The 22,498-nt window shown below is 39.4% G+C and overlaps 1 protein-coding gene across 1 annotated transcript; it reads right to left on the reverse strand.

The window, feature by feature from the left end:
- Positions 1 to 5,211: 5,211 nt before the first annotated feature.
- LOC130909202 (katanin-interacting protein) lies at positions 5,212 to 22,114 on the reverse strand. Its single transcript, XM_057825383.1, has 16 exons — positions 21,986 to 22,114; positions 18,909 to 19,611; positions 16,875 to 17,630; positions 14,506 to 14,714; positions 12,642 to 12,717; positions 12,383 to 12,560; positions 12,151 to 12,316; positions 11,911 to 12,080; positions 9,772 to 9,836; positions 8,133 to 8,243; positions 7,914 to 8,053; positions 7,731 to 7,832; positions 6,971 to 7,131; positions 6,801 to 6,827; positions 6,534 to 6,619; positions 5,212 to 6,365 (listed from the first exon to the last, which is right to left on the reverse strand). The coding sequence occupies exons 2-16, from the start codon at positions 19,342 to 19,344 to the stop codon at positions 6,307 to 6,309; spliced, it is 2,742 nt and encodes a 913-aa protein (XP_057681366.1). The 5' UTR covers positions 19,345 to 19,611; positions 21,986 to 22,114; the 3' UTR covers positions 5,212 to 6,306.
- Positions 22,115 to 22,498: the final 384 nt, after the last annotated feature.

A 22,498-nucleotide genomic window follows, 5' to 3' on the forward strand; every position in this document is an offset into this window, starting at 1 on the left:
ATGCAGTGATCCAACGCCGGATTTGGGTTGAAAAAGTACGAAAGCTGTACCACATACAAACAGGAAGGATTGTCTCGGGAGTGATTTGTTCAGGGATTCAAGGTAATTATTATATTTTTCGTACCATGCATGCATTTTGAGAGGTTGTGAAAAAAAATCAATGGGAGAAATTAACCGCTACGGCATTGGCGTGATAATTCACAACATTTACGTCAAATAAATGTTAACTGCTTGGGTTTTTTTTTTTTTTTGCTTTTAGCCAAGAATCGAGACTGTTTTACATCCATATCTATAAAGAATTCATGGATTTAAGGATTTATTTTTTAAAATTTCAATGTAAAAAAGCTCTATGTTGTAATAAGGCGGCACCAAACTGGCTTAAAGACTAGCAGCACATTCTACATTTTTACATGAAATAAATGCTAACTGCCCCCCCCCTTTTTTTAACCAAAAATCGAGACTGTTTTACATCCTTATCTATAAAAAAAATTCAGGGATTTAACCATTTACTCCCAAAAATTTCAACGTAAAAAGCTTTTGTTGTGATAAGGCGGCACCACAGTGGCTTAAAGACTAGCAGAACATTCAGCGTCTTTACGTAAAATAAACGCTAACTGCCTGTTTTTGCTTTTAGCCAAGAATCGAGACTGTTTTACGTCCATATCTATAAAGAATTCAGGAATTTAAACATTTACTCACAAGAATTTTCAACGTAAAAAGCTTTTTGTGTTTCCACTCTGTCAGCTTTGACGGAGATAGCCCCCCTATTAATCGGCCCCGCACCCCGTGTCCCGTCAATATCGTTATGAAGTCTATGTTAGATGAATAATTCCAAGGGCGTAGGTTTCGGCGCAATATCGGTAGAGACGATATAACAACATAACCTGCATGTACACTTTTTGCTGGGGACGGAACATTAATAAGACCAAACAGATTGGGTGAACCCAATTGTTTTCAAAAACTACTAAAACATTTGTAGCAAGTGCAAGTCCTTTTAATAAAAAGAAATGGAGCGCTATCCAAGAATGGGCCCACTTCTGGGTCACACTGCAGCACCCCTGGACTCAAACAAAAAAAATATTGAAAAAATACACGGACCGATCTACATCTGAGGCATACTATACCACCCCAAGATTCAAACCAAAGCACTCTCACGAAATTCTGATGTTTGATTGAATGTCAGTGTCCCCCTGAAGTGGATCCATTCTTTGATAGCTCCCAGTTTTTTCAATAAAGGGACTTGCACTCTGGAACCAAAGCGTTGCTTTACCGTAATGCACATAATCCAAACCATGATCCAAATGAGGGACGGCTAGCTTGACTTTGTTGTTCCTTGTGGAGGCTGACTGCAGTAGATTTGCAGGTTAGCAAGTTCACACAGTTTTGTTATGCTAACTCTTGATGCAGGTTGAACTTTCAGGAACAAAATTAGTGGTGTTTCCCCCACCTCCACAACAGTGATATCTTTTTACATTACTTACTTATTCCTGCTAGCTAGAAAAAATAATATTCCTCCTCTTCGAAGGGGGCGGAGGAGGCGGCATGTCGACAGGACCTTGTCGGGGCTGTGTGTGTCTGAGTGGCGGGGGTGGTCAAATCATCAGCCAATCAACGTGCGTTTGGGGGGGAAAAAATGGACCGGCACATTCACCAAGTGAAAAAGGATATATGTAAGTCTGAACATAATGAAAATAATTCACTTAATAATGGTAGGGTCTATTCTATCCTTACAACATATGGGAAGACAATCTACATTTCTTATATAACTGAACTATTATACAATGCAAATAAGGTTGCTTAAAAGTTCGTGGGGACAATTTGAGCATCCTGAAAAGTTGGTAGCGTTATGTCTCTACCCTATGCATATCTACGCCCTTGAATATTTCACTTCTTGATATAGAAGCACATGACTGAAGTTTCTTGATTGGTAGAAACTTTGTTGAACCGGTCCAAATCTCATCCTGATGCTGGCGCAAATCTGATCTGCAACAACAATTAACTCTCCGGACAATTTTTAATTACTAGTGTAGTACACTTTAGAATGGTCTTGGGTTCAAGCAAGTTTTGTAGGTGTTAACCTGCAGTATCAAACGAGACTTTCATAAAGATTCAGTCTTGCTGACAGTCTCGGTCTTGATTCAATCCACAAGACTTAGTCGATCTGGGAGTTAGGCATGGGCCGGTACGAGATTTTGAAGGTATGACAACTAGTGCTGCAACGATTAATCGATTAACTCGAGTATTCGATTCGAAAAAAGGATTCTAATTAAATTTTGCTGCTTCGAGTATTCGTTAAATTTAAGTGGCGTTGTAATGGTTTATTTTGAAAGCGTTTGCCTTTACTTTTATTGATTTGGGTGGATACTCTGCCTTCTGGTCTTCCTCATTTCACGTGGCTGAATCCAAGTGCTCCCTGTTAAGACCAACATAAGCTATGTATTTCTTTGAGCTGTTTTTTTTTTTTTTTTTTAATGCATTCATTATTTAGTTTAAAGGTATTTTTAGCCTATTTTTGAGGGAATATGTGCCTGAACCATTTGTTAAGAGCATTGTAAAAAAGTTAGCAAAAGTCCGCTAGTTTAAATGCTATCAAATTCTATGTAAGTTAGCCAATTGTTCTTTTGTTGTACATAGATCCTCATTTATTTATGTTTTATACCGTTTTAGGCTCAGCTCAGGTAATTTAATTTTTCGTGTTACTTATCCGATTACTCGATTACTCAAACTAATGGTTCATTGATTAATCGACTACTAAAATAATCGATAGCTGCAGCCCTAATTAATACCTGAAGCAAAAATACAACATTTTCACGGTATTGCAATTATATCTCTAAGATGTGTTATTTTGAGATGTATGGGTTAAAAATATATATATATATTAATGTCTATATAAATATTAATATTTCACAACATATTTGCAAATTGGAACATCAACATGAATATAATGTTCAAATAAAACAACAAAAAATAACTATATTAAAAAAAAAAAAAATTGAAGTAAATAGAACTTATAGACTCATGCCACAGCTCAACATTAGAACAATAAAACCCTTGTTAATATAGAACTGGACTTAAACAATATATGGTTAAATTGATTTTATGCAAAACACATACCACAACTACTACTATTATTTTTAATTACTTGAATATTAATGGAGAGTGAGAGTAACAGACAGAGCGCGTGTGTATGACTCGTATCATGTTTACATTATAAACACACACTCACCCTCTTTCGACACAAAGTCGCCATAGAGAAAAAACACCACAGGCTGTATTATGAAAATGTTATTTTGAACAGATATTTACAGTGGCGGAAGACTTTAGTAGAGAGGAAACTAGTTTAGCAGACATTCTAGACACCTCATCTGCCTCGTTAACAAGCTTATGTTACAGTATTTGTTTTACCACCGCTAGACACCCTAAACACGTTGGAGTGAACTCTCTTAGCTGGTGGGAAACGTTCATGACAGCGTTTACTTCCTTCAAATTTGTATTTATTTATTCATTTTTCCTTTTTTATTTTGGGGGGGATCAAACCTCTTAAACTACTGAAATGCAAAGAAAACTGTTTTAGCAGTTATTTCTATAACACATAAAAAAACTGATTTTCATTCAAAATGGGATTTTTTTCAATGATTTGCAAAATAAATGTTAACAAAAACAGCAATAACCCCAACCTCCATCTTCTAATTTTTATTTTCCCTCATTTCCTCACATACTAAATGCCAAATCTCAATTTTAACTACTTAAGCACATAAGATAAATGTTAAAATTGAAGTTGATGTAAACATTTACTTTTTTTTTTATAATAAAGATATAAGTAACATACACTCAGAAAAATAAGTACAAATGACTTGTATGATGTAGAGGGAAATGAAATATATTTTGAAGATTGCGCAAACATTGACCTTTTTAAAACATAAGGAAATGAATAAGTAGCCTAACATAATTGAACAAATATAAGTCCAAAGTGCACATTGACAGCCAAGATGTTCTGAACCTCCCCATCAGAGCAAATAAAACTAAATATGATAAATAAGCCTCCTCAACTCTTTCGTTGCGCTTAAAGATTTGATCAATTTTCTGTTGCATTGCCCTTTTTTTGTCGCATCAATCCAACAAAGTTTTTTTTTTTTTTGCGGTTCCAGAAAACATGCATATTTGAACCAATCAGAGCTAACCATCTCTGCTGATCACATGTCAGTATGTCAGCCAATTGAACGGATAAATGAGTCCAGGCGTTTTGCTTTGCTGCGTGCATTCGCACTTTGACGTGACTCATCATCGTCAGACTAGGATAACTGCAGCAGCTGGGGAAACCTCCATGCCGTCCGTGGAATAAAATCAATAATAAATATTGGTGGAAAGGGATGACGCTACACAAGCACTTTATTATGCTTGTTGTTAACACTTGTGTATGTAAATCTGATGTTGGTAGATTGTTTTCTTCTTGGAGCTGAAATGCATGTGTGGCATCTTAGCATTTAAAAAAAAAAATTTTTATACATAGCGTTTTGACGGTTGCCGTCATATTTTCGGAAACAAAGCACCGTGTACCGGAACAGCATTCCGGCCCTGAATCTTATACCGGAACTGCGTTCCTGACCGTTCTGGCCCACTTTCACCCCTGCGTAAATGTGAAATCATGTTCTCCCCCTGGCAACCACCCCTGCAAGCATTTCGGCTGTCCTTCCTCCTCTATGCTAGCATTGACATAAAATAGCTAATATCGTACTACGGTATGACGGAAATTTTTTTGTGGCTTAGAAACCGTGACCTTTTCATACCACGGTAAACCTTCAAATCGGTAACCGGCACATGCCTAGTCTTGGTCTTGTGTTGTTCTTGGCCTTGTTTCAGACTTGGTCAATGTCTTTTGTTTCATTCTTGATTTTGGTCTGTTTTGTTTCATTCTTGGTGTTTCCGTCTTGTTTTGATCTTGGTCTCAGGCTCAGTCATTTTTCGGTCTTGGATTGTTTCAGTCTCAGTCTTTGTTTGTATTGGGTTTGGTCTTGTTTCAGTCCCAGTCGTTATCTATGTCTTTGGTCTTATTTCATTCTCAGTCTTGGACTCGACTCAATCCAAATGAGTCCGGATTTCTGGCAAGTCTAGGTCAAGTCAGTCTTTGTTACAGATTTTTTTTAAATTGCGTACAGGTTCAAAATAAAATTGTAAGAAACACCCCCCCCACAAAAAAAAAAAAACATACAGTACACATACCTACATTTTTTATTTGCCTTTGAAATAAGCCTACAATTAATATACAGCATCAATCAATATTAAAAAAATAAATATTTTTTTTCCAAAACACTAAATACCACGCATACAATAATTCTCACCCCATGCTGAGTTATAATTGACATCACATACTGAAATAAAATCTGCACAAGTGCAACTGACATCAGTCATTCATCTTGTGGCTTATTTATGCAAATGAAGAATCGGAACGCATGGTGCGACGCAAACTACGAAAAAAGTGAGCGCGTCCCGTTGCGAGATCGCTGATCTCGAAATTTTGAGGTAAACGTTAGTCGTGTTTGCATATTATTCAAACGGTAAAGCTTCGGATCGCGACTTTAGTAAAGGTCACTTGGATTTTAACTAGTTTTGTATATAATGTTGATTAAGCTTGCTTTTGGCAAAATACCCTACAAAGCCAATTTTAGCCTATTTCCTCAAATAGTGGCTGTTATTAAGTTTTTGGAGGAAACTGGGGGAAAAACCACTATATGAGGAAATAGGTTTTACTTTGAAGTGTTAGCTAGCATTGACGGCGATAGGCGCTCGATCCTTTTAGACTGGGACGGCTGGCAGCAAATGGATCGAGCCCCTATCGCCATCAATAGCAGCTAATGAATAATGTACATATTAAAAAAATCAATACAAAAAGCTCTCAGACACATTAGCCAACATGAATAAATGACTGCTAGCTACTGATAAGTATGTGCATTGCATTACATTTAGTTAGGTGAAGGACTATCAGTGGATTAACTGATGAATAAGTTAACAAAGTACTATCAGTGGATTAAATGATCAATAAGTTAAGTACTTGTGAAAGTGGACTGGCTATTTATTATGCTGTTATATTTACACGGCACTGGCAGAGTACAGGCACAGTAAGAAGAAGCCCAGCAGGTTCATTTAGCCTGAAACCAACTAGAAAGTTGAGTACGGGTGCGTTTGTGTGCGTGTGGCAAACCCGCTGTGAACAGTGCAAAACGTGCCCTCTTCAGTGTGGTTCATGCAGATCACAATCATGGAGAAGGCAGATTTCAGCCAATGGAGGTGAAAAAGTCCAGCTACAAGTCAGTATCTCCTCTGTCCCGGTTTTCCCACGTCAGTCATACAGGTTTTGGGCCGAAGAGCTTAGAAACAAACAAAAAAAAAAAGTGTTTGAGAATGTGTTTAAGGGGGCCGAGAAATTTATAGTCTGAAAATCCCATTATTTATTTAGTCATGTATTTAATTTGATCCCTCCACGTTAAGGGTGTGTAAACTTTTCAAATCCACTGAACAGTGCTCATGTGGCTTACCTGGGTCCGCTGCCTGCTTCTTTTTGTTGTGATGGACGATCTGATTCTCATTGGTCATCTTCACATCCTGGTCTTCCACATAATTACTACAAAATGACGCAGGAAAATCATTACAATAAATTTTTTGTTAATCTATTGAAGCTGACAGGAAAAGACCGGGACAGGAAGTGAGGAAAGACAGATTAGGACTGTGGGAGATAATCAAGTGGGACATTTTAGGGTCATTTTCAATGTGACCACAGGGGGGCGCTCTACCGTATTACTCACTGCTGTTGGCGTCTGCTGCCATGGGGGCTGAAGTAAAGAAGAGCACAGCCGGTTCACACTAACTTCACCTTAGGTATTAGCTCGTTCTTCCCCACATTTAATCTCAATTCCACTATATGTATGTGGTTGAATAAAATGAAAAATTTCCCTCCACTAGTTTGCAGTCTTACCTGATGACAGTGTTCCTTTCGCGATGCGCGATATAGGCGTTGTCGGTGAAGAGGATGGTGTGATATGGCACCGCCACGTCGCACGTGGGAAGAATGCCGCGGCTCACATGGTTCACACTGTCCAAAATGCCGTTGTACACTAGGAGGTCATCCACAAGCAGCTACAAGCAAAAACACACAGCTTTTCCATGACAAAATTCAACTAGGAGCAATATTTGCTAGTCTTTTGAATTATTATGTAATGTTTTAAACGTCCTGAATTGGGGATTTTTTCTGTGGAAACTGCGGGAGTTTATTTCTTTTCCTCTCAAACACCCTCTTGTTACCTTTTCCACCCAAGCAATTGTGATACCAACTAATGGCAAGCCCAACATTGTTGTTTTAACCTCATCGACCCTCTTGTTTTCCCCTTTTCCACTTGTTTTTTTCCTCCCCTGCTGCTGACTGATGGCATTTGTTTTTTTATTAATGGCATTCCTGTTCTTTATCTAGCTTGTTTTCCCTTTACCACCTAAGGAATCAGGTGCTGACTAATGGTCCCCCCCCCCCACCCCCTCATCTGCCTTTTTTCCCCCCGCATTTTCCATCAAACGTCTTTCCCTTTCAGCCCCCCATTCACCCTCGTTTTCCCTTTTCCACGTCTGGAATCGGGGAAAAGACTGATCGGAATGCCAGAGTCCCCCCAAGAAATCAGGGCACCAACCAATGGCGTAACCTCGCAAGCTCCTCAGTATACCAAGTAAATGTTTTGGAAATTTACCCCAAATTCTTTAACTCCTCTCAGCGGGGTCTTGGAGTAATTCCAAAGCTTAATCATGGACACGGTCACTGGCTGGTCAAAGATGACATAAACACGATTCACCTGCCGAGCAAATAACACATTCATTAGAAAATACAACCATTGCCAAGCTTTCCTAATTATTTTTTAAAATAACTCCCTTACTAGTCCAGGTAGCACAGGCGCAAGCCACATGTGTCTTCCATCCTGAGTGCTGTTGACACCATCTATTAATTTATCTGGAGTCCTCACGTCACCACTCACGTTGTCCAGGACGTTAACGCTGTCTGGGAAAGCGGCGATGTCTGGTCAAATTTGGTTCAAGTTCCATCTCGGTTTTGTGGGACAGTAACAGGTTGGGTTTTTTTTTGTATGAAAGGATACTATTATCGCTGAGGGTGATCTTCTCATGATTCTGGTTGTAGAACTCAAGACCATTCAGGCCAATGTAGTACGGGTCTCCCCAGGTGGTTAACAGTTGTAGCTGGAAGATGACTGGCAGAAATAAAAAATTAAGGAATACATTACAGGCACTTATCACTCAATTTTTGAGAGAGAGAACCAAAAGTGGTATTTGCCGCGTTGCAAAATTGATTTTGCCATTGAAATTTTTTTTCAATCAGTTTTGCCACATGGCAAAAAACTGTCACATGGCAAAATCAATTTTGTGGCATTTTTTTGCCATGTGACATTTTTTTCCATGTGGCAAAATTGATTGAAAAAAATTCCAATGGCAAAATCAATTTTTTTCCCATGTGACATTTTTTTCCATGTGGCAAAATTGATGGGAAAAAAAAATCCAATGGCAATATCAAAATGGCAAAATCAATTTTTTTGCCATGTGACATTTTTTTCCATGTGGCAAAATTGATTGAAAAAAAATTCCAATGGCAAAATCAATTTTGCCACATGGAAAAAAAATGTCACATGGCAAAAAAATTGATTTTGCCATTGGAATTTTTTTCAATCAATTTTGCCACATGGCAAAAAATGCCAAATGGCAAAAAAATGCCATATGGAAAAAACTGCTACATGGCAAAATTCATTTTGCCACATGGCTAAAACAATGCTACATGGCAAAATCCAATTTGCCACATGGCAAAAAAATGCCACATGGCAAAATCCATTTTGCCACTTGGCAAATAAATGCCACATGACAAAATCCATTATGCCACACGGCAAAAAAAAATTGCCCATGGCAAAATCCTTTTTGCCACATGGCAAAAAAACTGCCCATGGCAAAATCCTTTTTGCCACATGGCAAAAAAACTGCCCATGGCAATATCCATTTTGCCACATGGCAAAATCCATTTTGCCACTTGGCAAAAAAATGCCACATGGCAAAATCCATTTTGCCACATGGCAAAAAAAACCCAATGGCAAAATCAATTTTGCCACATGGCAAAAGCCCATGGCAATATCCATTTTGCCACATGGCAAAATCCATTTTGCCACCTGGCAAAAAATAAAAATCCAATGGCAAAATCAATTTTGCCACATGGCAAAAAAATGCCATATGGCAAAATCAATTTTGCCGCATGGAAAAAAATGCAACATGGCAAAATCCATTTTGCCACATGGCAAAAAAATTGCCCATGGCAATATCAATTTTGCCACATGGCAAAAAAATGCCACATGGCAAAATCCATTTTGCCGCTTGGCAAAAAAATGCCACATGGGAAAGAAATGCCACTTGGCAAAAAAATGCCACATGGCAAAATCCATTTTGCCATATGGCAAAAAAAATGCCATATGGCAAAAAAATAAAATACCACATAGCAAAATCAATTTTGCCGCACAGCAAAAAAAATGCCACATGGCAAAACCCAATTTGGCACTTGGCAAAAAAATGCCACATGGCAAAATCCATTTTGCCACTTGGCAAAAAAAAAAATGCCACATGGCAAATACCACATTTTGTTCTCGGCCCTGCTGCAATTTTTTTGTCTGCCTGAAGGATCATCCATGGGGGTGCCCGTAAGTAAAAGCACCGTTGTAGAGTTTTAACCGTGCAGAAGGATACATCCACAAGGCATGATGGGAGCTTCATAGTCCATGCTGGCTTGTTCTGCTTTCTTGGCACTTCGCCTGAAGTGGGCACAGTTGAAGTGTGTAAATCAGGGGTGTCGGAGTGAACTTTGCCCAAAAACTGTTGAAATGTGTTTGTCACTAGTAGATGTGCAATCCATTTGAACTGTGAGGATAGTAGCTGGTGTTGTTTTGGCAGCCCTTTTAATTTTTGTTTTAATCTTAGTCTTTTGGACGATAATACTTATTAGTCTTAGTCATATTTTAGTTATCTCAAAATGTATTTGTCCAAGTCTAGTTTTTGTTGACAAAAACTCCACACCAATTTCGTCTAGTTTCAGTCGACGTTTACAAAAAATGTTTTCGTCTGTTAAAAAAAAAAAAAAAACTACAAAAATAAATAAATAAATGAAGGTTTCTAACTATCTCGATTGACATACAAGCATATTTTGTAGGACAAAGCCAACTTGGTGATAATACACACAGCAGAAAAACATTATTACATTATTATTAGTACATTATTTTCAATTAATAATACCCACCAGGATGCCACGGACTGTATGTAAAAAAAGTTGTCTGAGAGTTTAAAAGGACGCTCGCCGTTAGCATTAATGTTAACGTGAATGCTATGCTAACGCTATGAGTTACATTTAATGTGTGATGATCTCTCACCACAGACCTTAAAGGCTAGAGCAACATTGCATATTCTCTCTACAGGGTCTCTGCAGGGTTCAACAAGCCAAATCTAAGACTTTTAAAGACTTTTTTCAGACCATAATGAATCAAATTTAAGACCCATTCCACATTGATACTGGCAACAAAAAAAACGTACAAAAGATTTAAAAGAAAATAGGTGGCCCGGAATTACATGCAAAGTATATGAATTCATTCCCAGCTCTTTTTGTGATAGGAATGAGCACGAAGTACTACGACTAGTAGTAGTAGTGAAGTAGTAAAGTAACGTCAATAGATTTTTAAGACCTTTCAAAATTGTATTTAAGACCTTTATTGAGATATTAGGAGATTTTTAGACATTTTAAGGCCTTAAATTCAAATGATTGGATTTAAGACTTTTCCTGTTGCCGGCCTCCCCGTGCAGTTTGGGCTGGGAGGACTAAATTCCTTCACTTTTTACGACCCAACAGATACCATGTCTCTAGCTGAGATGAGAAAAAAAATCTTACCGCGTGTGCAAGCCTACATGGAGACTGAAGAGGACAAACTGGTAAGTCGGGGGTTGTGGGGGGCGCAGTATGCCACATGAGTGACACAAACAGACACTGCCACGATGCAGGCTAACTACACATTGAAATGTCACACATTATGAACGTGACAGAAACTATTGTGCATTTTTGTCTCGTCAGACAAATATTGCATTCATCTTGTTGTGTTTTAGTCTCCCCAAAACACGTTTTTGGATCGTTATCGTCTCGTCATTGTCATGAAAAAAGTGTTCGTTGACGAAAACAACACTGGTGGCAGGAAATGAATGTTGCCTAGTGCCATTAATGGCAGCCAATGAGTTGAAAAAGGAAAAAAAAAACAGTAAATATTCTCGTTTTATTTACTTCTACCGGTAATTCTTTTTTTAATTGACATTTTTTCCTTTTATTTTTGGATGATTATTAAATTTATGCATTTTAATTTGTAAAAATAGCGCCACTGATAAAGTCTACTGAAGTCCAATCCATTTTGACTAGGAAGGGCAATTTAATTGTTGTACACATGTACGTTCGTTTCCCCTTTTCCACCAAATGAGTTTTTTTTCTGCCCCCTCATCCATTCAATGTTCATTCGCCCCTCCGGGTCAAAATGGATTGGACTTCTAGCACCATCAACTGCACTGAAACATGAGCATTCACAGCTAATCCTCCCAGTTCAAATGAATTGAACGTAAATCCTTATCAATGGCAGGCAATGAGTTAAACAAAACAATTGTAAAAATTCTTCATCTTTCATTGAGGACTACAGAAATAGTATTGACATTTTATTTTAGCGATAAACATGCCGATGCATGATTTACTATTGTCGGCTACACAAGATAATGTGGAGGGTAATACCTGGCCCTTGCGCCATGAGTTGACACCTGTGGTGTAAAAATATTTTCCATCAAAATAACTATAATTGTTCTTACTTGTTTGGGTACTCTTCCAATGTCTTGTTTTCAACGGATATCTGAAGATAGTCCACAAATAGGATCTCTTGCGCAAAGTCAAAATGACAGTTTCCTGGTCCTTTCCTGATAAGGAAGCCCTCAACTGGCGAAATGGCGATGTCGTCAAGTATTACATGGATTACCTTTACCTGTGTGCCACATATTTTTGGTCATTATCCACCAAATTTGATCACACTTTCTTGTGGTTCCGTTTCTCACCCCTCTGTACGAGTCCTCAGGCGACTTGTTGTAGTTCCATATGCGAAGCCCGGCGATGGTCTGCGCCTGAGGGAAGGTGATGGTCACCGTATGAGGTTCTCCATAGGAGAAAGGGATCAGCCACATGTGGTGGTCATCCGTGGTGATGTTGTGGCCATCGATAAGCCTGGAAATGAAGGACAGGCGCCATTTTGAAACGGTGTCTTTAGCCTTTAGACAAAATCGGACATACTTGTCGAGGGTACGCCAGTCATGTCTGTATTCTGGAAGCTCGTTGAGATCCTCGGGTGAGGCGGCCACGATACTGAGATCCAAGGGTAAACCGTCCCCATCTTTCCCGACTACTTCCAGTCCCGTCAGGCCTACGTAGTGGGAGTCTCCCCATGTCGACACTAGCTCCAAACGAAGGCCTAGCGTGGGTTTAGAGACAAATGATGACGGAATGTAGCGATCAGAAAGTTGCAGAAACTGTTCACAACGTGTGAACTCACACTTTCCGGTGTACATCCCAGGAATTTGCTCTGTGTTTTCCAACTGGCTTACGTTGACGTTGAGTTGAAGTTTCGCCTGAAAGAAACGTTGGTTGCGTTTTAATACACTTTCTTCAAATTATTTTAACTGTTAACTCATTGGCTGCGATTGACGGTGAAAGATACACCAGAGTTGCTGGAAAAAGGAACTGTTTTTGACCACACAGTAACTTTGGCACATGAACACTTTTATATAAGTATAACACCATAACACCATAACGGTCAAACTAAGGAAACATCAGCATTCGTCTTACCTTTTTGGCTGTTATTGACGTTGATAGACATCAAATCTATTATGAATGGAGGGGAAAATTTTAATTCTACTTTTTGGAGGAAGTGTTTTTTAAACATTAAAATATTTATTGACAAGACTTTAAACATTTTTTTTAAGGTAATTTTTTTTTTAAATCTGAAATTTGGTCATTGTTGTTGGGTGGGGTCATTTTGCAACCCACATTTAAAAAAGAAAAAAAGAAGAAAAAAAAGAAAAAGGTCCAAATCTGTTTTTTGTAACCGAAACATTTGATGTTAGACAAAATCTTTCATTTTGGTCAATTATTTAAAACAAATCAAATATTTGTAAATTAAAAAAAAAACAAAAAAACTTTTGTTTACAATTTTAGTGCGTTGTATTTGTGGGAAAAATATGAATCATGGGATTACGTTGTTAAAAGTAACTTTGTTTTGCCCTAAAAAATTACATTTTTGTGGATCTGTGATTTGTGTTTTTGTCCAAGATTTGATGTTTGAAAAAAAAACCCCAAAAAACATTCTTTTAAACATCTTTTGTCAATTTAAAAAAATAAAGTCAAATTTTGTAATAAACAACTTTTAATTGCATTTTTTGTGACTTTCTTTGTAAGAAAATGATCAATGCCCCATTTTTTGTTGAATAAAAATATTTTTCTTTGTCAAATATCATTAATACTTAACGTAATTTTCGGACTATAAGCCGCTACTTTTTTCCATCATTTTGAATCCTGCAGTTTATAGTCCAGTGTGCCTTATTTTTTGGTTTATTTGGGTTAAGAGGTAACACTTTATTTCACAGTGGCGTCATAAGACCGTCATAATTATGACATGATACTATCACGGGCATTACTGAATGCTTATGACAGATGTCATTAAGTGTCATCCGGCAAATTATGTCACTAACTCCATTTATGTCCAGCTCGGTTCTTTTACATTAAAAAGTGAGATAACACTAAATGACCTCTGGTATATGCATTAAATTAATGCTCATGACAGTCTCATGTCATAATTATGATTGTTTAATGACAGTCTTATGGCACCACTGTCAAATAAAGTGTTACCAAATACCATAACTACCAATTAATGTAACAACTGGAACAGTAACTGAAGAAATAATTAGCACAGAACATGAATTTTGATTGTTATTTACGTCTGTAGTGCTGCAATGCATGCTAGGAGGCATGTTGGACAACAACAGTATTGACAACACATGGAAGCAGAGGTTGACTGTCTCCCCCAAGGGAACAGTGATTGCCAAATTAAGCTTCTTGAAGCAATGAAGCTTTGAAGCCAATTGGTTTAAAGCTTCAAGGTGGTTCATTTGATCTTTGACAGTTATATGATGCCGCTGTAAAATAAAGTGTTACCGGTTAATATCTTTTGGTGTAAATATCCAATAATACAGAGAGGACAGCTGCAGCTTATATTCCGGTGTGGCTTATCTATGAACAAATGTCGTTTTTATGTCAAATCTGGTGGGTGGCGTCTTATAGTCAGGTGCGCCTTATCTTGTGAAAATTATGGTAATTAATACTGTTAGCATGTTGAAATGAAATGAGTGTTAAGAACTTACAGCGAGGTCCTCCTCTCGGAAGCCGGCCTGCGTAAAAGGTCGTTCTTCGCCCTCGCCGTCGGCAGTTCGCGGTCGACGCAGCTCCTCTTCGTGTACCGGATTGTCTGACGTTTCACTCTCACCAAGGAATGTTTCATCATAACGGGACATGGCCTCAAGGATGTCGTCATCAGTCGTGAACAAAATTGTGTCTCCGAATTGATCCAATCCTGATTTGGGGTATGAAAAACAAATAGCTTAGTATAAGTACACACAAAAGTCAAAGACATCAATGCAAGGGTTTTTTCCAGTTATTTTTTTTCTTCTTTTTAAAACGTTATCTCCATTTTTGGAATGAGCGTATTGATAACCTTTTGGGATGCAAAGTATCACGATATATCATTTCGATGTTTTGTTACACTCCTATGAAAAAATGAGCATGCGCCTACATTTAGTGCTGGTGCATCTTAAGAGTAAAGTTAGGCACACCAGTGCAACCAATGCAAAAAGTGTGGAGTGTGCAAAGTGTAAGTGTGGAGGCCTTGGCAATAAACCTGTATATTGCAATGTTAATTTTTTCCAACATCATTCAGGCCTAACTTATTTATGTATTTACTTTTTAAGGGCTAAAAAGTAACAAAATAACCCAGAAGTACTTTAAAAAGTACAGTACTGTAACGTGATTTGAATATTTGTTCAAAAAAAAAAAAAATTCCCGGGATCGGATCAGGACTCTGTATTGGCAGATTCTCAAAATCAGGTGACTCGGGACTCGGGTGCAGAAAATATGCAATCAGTACATCCCTAAATATTACGGTCATTCATGTAGCCCTCAACCTGCAGAATTTCCTTTTGAATCTCACTTTAATGAGAAATATGAAGTCGATGTACAGTGATACCTCATTTTTCGCGGTTAATGGGGACCAGAACCCGCCAGGATAAGTAAAAAACCACTAAGTAGTACCCCTCCCAAAAATTTTTTGGGGGAGTATTCAATGTATTTATTCAGATTTAGCATTGAAAAGAGATACATAAGGGACATGTATTTTCACTTTTTCCCAAAGGTATAATTAAAAAAAAAAATCTTTCACAAATACTGTATATATTTTGATAAATTGTAAGCACTTCAAATGTAATACAGTAATTACGATAAGTTTCAAACATGTTACCGTCCCACCGAATTATTTTTAAACAAGAATAAAGTAGAAAAATGCTTGTCTTTATTTAATGATTCATTGAGTGAGTGAGTCCACTCAAATCCGCTCAAGCTGCTCACTTACACACAATGAGTTGTCACAGCAACTGTTTAACAAGTTAAACGGTGATTGACGCATGCGGCACTTTGAAGCTTGGGCTTCCCAGCATCTCTTGCAAAATCAAACCTTCACGTCTGTCTATCATCATTAACTTTTATACTAGGGCTGTCAAAATTATGGCGTTAACGGGCGGTAATTAATTTTTTTAATTAATCACGTTAAAATATTTGACGCAATTAACGCACATGCCCCGCTCAGACAGATTTAAATGACAGTACAGTGAAATGCCCACATGTTAATTGTGTTTTATGGAGTTTTGCCGCCCTCTGCTGGCGCTTGGGTGCGACGGATTTTATAGGCTTCAGCACCCATGAGCATTGTGCAAGTAATTATTGACATCAACAATGGCGGGCTACTAGTTTATTTTTTGATTGAAATTTTTACAAATTTTATTCAAACGAAAACATTAAGAGGGTTTTAAATATAAAATTTCTATAACTTGTACTAACATTTATCTTTTAAGAACCACAAGTCTTTCTATCCATGGATCGCTTTAACAGAATGTTAATAATGTTAATGCCATCTTGTTGATTTATCGTTATAATAAAAAAAATGCAGTCCCTATGTACCGTATGTTGAATGTATATATCCTTCTTGTGTCTTATCTTTCCATTCCAACAATAATTTACAGAAAAATATGGCATATTTTATTGATGGTTTGAATTGCGATTAATTGCGATTAATTACGATTAATTTTTAGGCCGTAAATAACTCGATTAAAAATTTTAATCGTTTGACAGCCCTATTTAATACGCAACTCCAGTCTCCAGCCTGACCAAGAAAAGCGGCAGGAGTGAGTGAGAGACTACGTGGTCAGATTAGCGCTATAAAATACTGAATCTATTTTTTTAGTTGAAAAAAAAAAAAAAAAAACCCGCGATGGACTGAGGATGGGAAATTTTAACATCGAAGTAGCGGAGGACGGGAAGTTTGAACAACAAAGTAGCGAGGGATCACTGTATATAATTTTCTTTTGCGGGCCAGACAAAATAACATGGGTTGGGACTTTGACCATGGATCTGGCCCCTGGGCTGCGAGTTTGACACCCATGCAATAATGCATTTTCTTCCTTACCTCCCGAAAGAGTCCCAGAAGCCTTGGCGATCTCGCCCCGGAAGATGCACCTCCCGTCGAGCAGCATCTCCACCTCCTTCACGCCCCGGAAAGAGTGGATGCGCGACTTGTTGTAATTCCACACCCGGATCATGGCAATCTGATGGGCGTGTCCAAAGTCCAGGAAAACAGTGTGGCGCCGACCAGGTGTGAATGGGGCGAGCCACAGGTGCATGTCATCCTGCGTGCGGTGAACGCCGTCGGTCAGGTTGGTCACCACGCGGGGGTCCTTGCCGTACGCCGGGAGTATGTTAATGTCGGGTGGGTCGGCGTTGATGCGAGCCGGTCGGAGGGGCTCGCCACTGGAGCTGAAGACTTCTAGGCCGTTGAGGCCCACGTAGTGCCGGTCCCCCCAAGTGGAGAGAATGTTGATGACCAAGCGTTGGCCTTTGGGGAGCACCGGGATCTCAAACTCTTCCTCCTGCTCCGGAAAGCAATCCCCGTCAGGGCCGTCGCCCGGAAACCCTCGGGTGGCGGGAAAGTTCGAAGATGGGCGGGCGGCCGCAGCGGAGAGGTTGACGGGGGCGGCCGGGGAGCCCCGGCCGTGTTGTTGCTGGAAGTCCTCAAAGACCTCCCCGTCCAAGCCCGTGTTAGAGATGCGACCGCGTTGGCACTGGTTGAACTTGGTGAGGGAGTCCCACGATTCCATTAGGGTGTCGTCCCGGTGGCTGTGGCCCAGGGGTCGCGGGGTCCGCTGCCTCCTGCTGGCGTTGGCTTCTGCGTGATAAACAAATTGGCCTCAAAATTCTTTAAAAAGATTTTCCTCTACATATTCATCAAGAATATGTCTACGCTTACAAATCAATGGTACAAGTTTGCATTATCAATTTAGCATAGTATAGCCAGAGTACAAATCTGTTGTTCGCTCTACTAACTATGGCTAGCATTCTTTTCTAATAGTTCTTTTTTTCTCCAGGCAAGTACATCAACATTAAAACAGCAAGTTTTAGTAATTGGTATGTCAAATTTAAATTACAATATTTGAACATAACTTCTATTATATTATCATATACAATAAATATAAACTTGTTCATAATCTCTTAACTATCCGGGAATGCAAAAAAACATTATTTTCTTAGGATTACTCAACATTGTCCAAATATATAAATTAAATATAACTGAAAAACTTCTTTGTCAGGGAATAACAATAATAACTAAAAATGGAGCCTTCCTTTTATTTAAACACTTCTGATTTTGTGCACAAGCACAGCCAAATTCAACAAAAACGAACGCTCCTTTGGGCTGCTTTCAAACCACATGGATAAAATACAATTGACAATTGACTGACTGACACAGACTTGGGACTTCTCTCTAAGCAGCTTCTTGCTCACATTTTTCTCGTTTTATACTACATTTCTCACAGTTTAATTAACATTAACAGTTTGCACAGTTCAATGTTATGCTAAGTCTAATGCAGGTTGAACTTTCAGTAGCAAAATTAGTGGCGTGTTCACCACTTCCACAACATTGATATATTTTTAAATTATTTACAGTGGCTGCTACTGCTGTTGCTTGCCGAAAAAAACCTTTTACTATCCCTCCTCTTCGAAGGGGGCGGAGGAGGCGGCAGGACATTATTCTGTCGGGGACGTGCGTGTGTGTGCGTGGGGTGGGGCCAAGTCATTAACCAATCAAACGTGCGTTTGAGCAAAAAAATGAACTGGCACATTCAGCAAGTGAAAAGGGGGAAATGTAAGGCTGACCATAATGAATTTACTAAATAAAGGTAGGGTCAATTCTATCTTTACAACATACAGAATGTGAAGACATTCTAAATGACCCATTTAACTGAACTCATTATATAATGCAAATTAGGCTGCTTAAAAGTTTGAGGACAAAAAGTTTGGAGACAATTTGAGCATCCTGGAAAGTTGGTGGTGTTATGCTCCTACCGTCCCTATGCAAACCTATGCCCTTGCAGACACACAATTTTTTAAAAAATTCTACTGTACTTCATTTTTTCATTAAAAACAAGCTCAAAATAAGCCTTCCGACCTGTGTTTGACTTGTGTTGCTCCTCCGTCAACCTATTTCTCAAGGAGCTCCTCCGTCCGCTAAACGGCCTCTCGTGCTTTTGCTCCCCAAGCTCGTCCAGCAGGTCACAGTCCAGGTCTAGAGAATCTGCTTTCCGCTGCGCCCCGTTGGCTGCCCGCTCTCCGCCCCTGCACACCCGACCAGGGTTACACGGCAGCTCCGGAAGCAACGATTTTGCCTCAGCGGGGGGCTGCTGAGGCACGAGCCAGCGCGGTCGCTCGCGACCGGCCTCGCAGCCCTCGGGGGCGGCTCGCTTCAAGGGCTGCAGCCACTGTGGGGTCATCCTCGAGGACGACGGCTGCACAGTGACAGTCGTCGCCGGCACGTGCTCTTCGAAGGAACGCCGAGCGGAAAGGGGAGGAAGGGGAGCCCGAGAGCTTTCCTGAGTGTCCGTCATAGCCTGGTCGGATGCATCTGACGCCGGCAGAGTGGAACTGAGGTGCTGGTGCACTGTACCGTCATCGTGGCGATGGGGGGTGGCCCCCCGGAGGTTGTACCCTGAAGAGGAAGGGCTGGAAAATAAGGATTCTGTCTGGAAGTCCTGGAGCTCCACGGTGGTGCTGTAGTCGAAAATTTGGTTGCCGCAACCACGCTCTAGCTCGCCCTCAAATACGAGCGTGCTGTTCAGGTACAACTTCACGTGGCGTGCGCCGATGTCAAGTTCCTGGAAAAGAAATAGAGAATTATTAATAACACTGTTTCTTTTGCCTTTGAAAAAAAAATAATTATGCAATGTTTAAAAAGGTAAAAGTAATGTGAAGTAACCTATCCATCCATTATCTACTGCTCAATCTGGGGTCAGGTCATAAATAAATATACATAAAAAGATCATTTTTCCTGTTTTTTGTGCCTTTTTTTATTTTAAAAATGTATTGAAAAAAATAAACATTGTATAAATAAGAATGTTAAAAGTATGTATAAATAAGAATATTTACTATAAACCCTTTGGCTGCCATTGACAACAACAAACATCCAATACATATGTACTGGGAGGAGGCTCGAAATAGAAGAGGCAGCAACCCAAGTGGAGTCTTCATGATGACTAGAGGTCGACGCATATGGGATTTTCAAATGCTGATACCGATGTCTAAAAAAAAATTTCACCCGATTGCAGATATCCATAGCAGATTGTGTAAACATAGTTTTTTTTCAAAGCATGTAGATTATGAAGGGCAAATTTTAAAAAATTGCTTCACCAGTTTACCATTTACAATGATGACCTAAGACTTAAAGGATTCATTCGGTCTTGTGCCACCTAACCAATGTGGAACAACCATTAAAGTTGCTCCCATTACTGCTGATAAGATAATTATTAAATGGGTATTAAATATTTGTTTTCACCAATGAAGGCTCACGATTGCTATAATAGTATGTTCCATGATTGATTGCAGTAAAGAGACATTTTTGTGATTGACAACTATAGACATGTTTAGCTCCTGATAGAACTGCCTTGTCATTCTGACCGGTTTAAACCGACCCAGGTTCCACAGGTCAACTTCAAGGACAAGCCACAGACATTGAGAAACTAAACTGTCTGGGACATTTAAGAAATCATATTGTTGCATTTTATCGCTTGCCAAATGCTAGTGCTTCATGAAATGTGTTTGATGAGATTATTAAGAATCAATAGCTGCTCGCAATGAAGAAATGCTTATTGTTGCTCGGAATGAAGAAATGCTTTTGCTTATTGTTGCTCACAAAGAAGGAATGTTTTTCTTGAAGAAGCCTTGAAGACTCGTTTTCTCAAGGGCAGAGACAACAACAGAGATAGACAGTTTTGCTTTGCTGGAATGTGCTGACTTACATGTATTAATCCCTACTACATGCATACACATAGCCAAACAAATTCATAGAGGTGTCACCAGCTTGCTTCCCCATTCCCTTTAAGGGCAAGACACCCATCTGTTGCTAGGGCCATCCCAAATAAAAGAGGTGAAGGAGGGTCTAGGCAGAAAGATTGCGGAAGCTGTATAGTTTCCCCTCCTTCTCCTTGCAAGCTTTTCAACTAAATTGAGTCCCTTCTCGCTTTATTTTGGGCATTATGTCTACCTAAGGATTCGTATTTGAAATTAACAATTGCATTATTTCCCGTTTTAAAACCATTTCATCATTTAAAGATGGATTCAAGTCAGGATTTTGCCGATTTAGGAATATTTTAGATAAAAAGTTAATCACCTTTGGTTCGCTACAACAGAGCCTCCCTGAGAAGTCTACTGCTTTAAGATGGCGGCTGTTTACAAACGCCGGTGAGTGTATCATTTCGCATCTACTTCTCCATACATTTGCTAACAAGGCCAAGTCTGTCATTTCGCATCTAGTTCTGTATACATGTGATATGTATTAGATGCATCAGACGCTACCAACGTAGCATCATGTGGGCGTTGTTTGTAGCTACGTGGGCGTAGCGGCTGTTGGCTGCATTCAGGTATTATTGGTTCAAGCTGCTGCAGGGTCCTTCTGGGGTCCTACAGTCTGTCAGCGCCAGCCACAGTTGCACACACAGATGCCTGATCAAAATCCTTTTTCATCACCTCATTCTTTTTGTTAATTGGTTGATGGCCAATGTTGGAAAAAAGTCCATATATCGGTTGACCTCTAAGAATGACTGTCTAGAAGTGAATGATCATGTTTCATTGTCATTGACGGCCACAAATGTCCAATGCCAATGGACGTCTTTTGCGGTCAATGAAAGAAATACAATAATTCTAAAGAGTTAAGTGTATACAGTACACACTACAGTAATTTTACAATATTAGCATTGCTGTTTGATTAGCATTTTTCAAGGACTGAAGACCAACTTTTAAAATGTCAAACCTATTATATAAAACATTTGAAACAGCCAAGACTTTTCACACACATTTTGCTTTCTAAATATATTTAACTACCACAATCGCACACACTGAATGAGTCTGTCAAGCTTGCGCTAAGTAGCCGCTATGAAAAACAAGACATGGCTGACACCCAGCTTAAATCCAACTGATCCTCCTGGCTCAGACTCTCGGGTCAAAACTGAACAATCCCACCCAATACTCACTTACCTGACACTCTTAACCCCTCACTTTGGATCAGCAAGGAATTCTAGAAACTGTGAAGGAACTAAAACAATAGCTAGCGGGTGTTCGGTACCCCAGAATGAACAACAGTGAGGATGAAAGGACACGTTTCCTCTTGCACTAATCTTTCGGGCTAATCTCTCTGTGCTCCACATTTGGGACAGACTGAGTGCAGCCCTGCCAGCCTCTGACGTAACTGAGGGAACAGAAAAAGCAAAAGGTACTAACGTTGAGGCTTCGGTTGTAGTTCCAGATTTTGATGCGAGAGATCCGAAAATCCGCCGAGCGCTCCGTATTGCGGATGATGAAGTAGAGCTGGATGGGGGGATGGAAAGGGCACGTCCACATGTGGCGCTCCTTGGTGGTCTGTCATCCAAATAAAAACAGTCAACAAAAATCAACAGCAAATGACCCGAAATGCCGCAAAAATTAAACTAATTGGTTGCCATTGATCGCCACACTCCCAGTTCAAATGAATTGGACGCCTACTAGAAACAA

Source organism: Corythoichthys intestinalis, chromosome 21 (assembly GCF_030265065.1).
Source record: "Corythoichthys intestinalis isolate RoL2023-P3 chromosome 21, ASM3026506v1, whole genome shotgun sequence".
Classification (NCBI taxonomy): domain Eukaryota; kingdom Metazoa; phylum Chordata; class Actinopteri; order Syngnathiformes; family Syngnathidae; genus Corythoichthys; species Corythoichthys intestinalis.

What these genes read in the sequence shown, in the direction of transcription:
- LOC130909202 (XM_057825383.1), bottom strand. Translation starts at nt 19,344, where the DNA reads ATGACGGACACTCAGGAAAGCTCTCGGGCTCCCCTTCCTCCCCTTTCC. An exon ending in GACTGGCGTACCCTCGACAA is followed by an intron (nt 12,317 to 12,382) that starts GTATGTCCGATT and finishes CTTCATTTCCAG; the next exon opens with GCTTATCGATGGCCACAACA. An exon ending in TCCCATCATGCCTTGTGGAT is followed by an intron (nt 8,244 to 9,771) that starts GTATCCTTCTGC and finishes TATTTCTGCCAG; the next exon opens with TCATCTTCCAGCTACAACTG.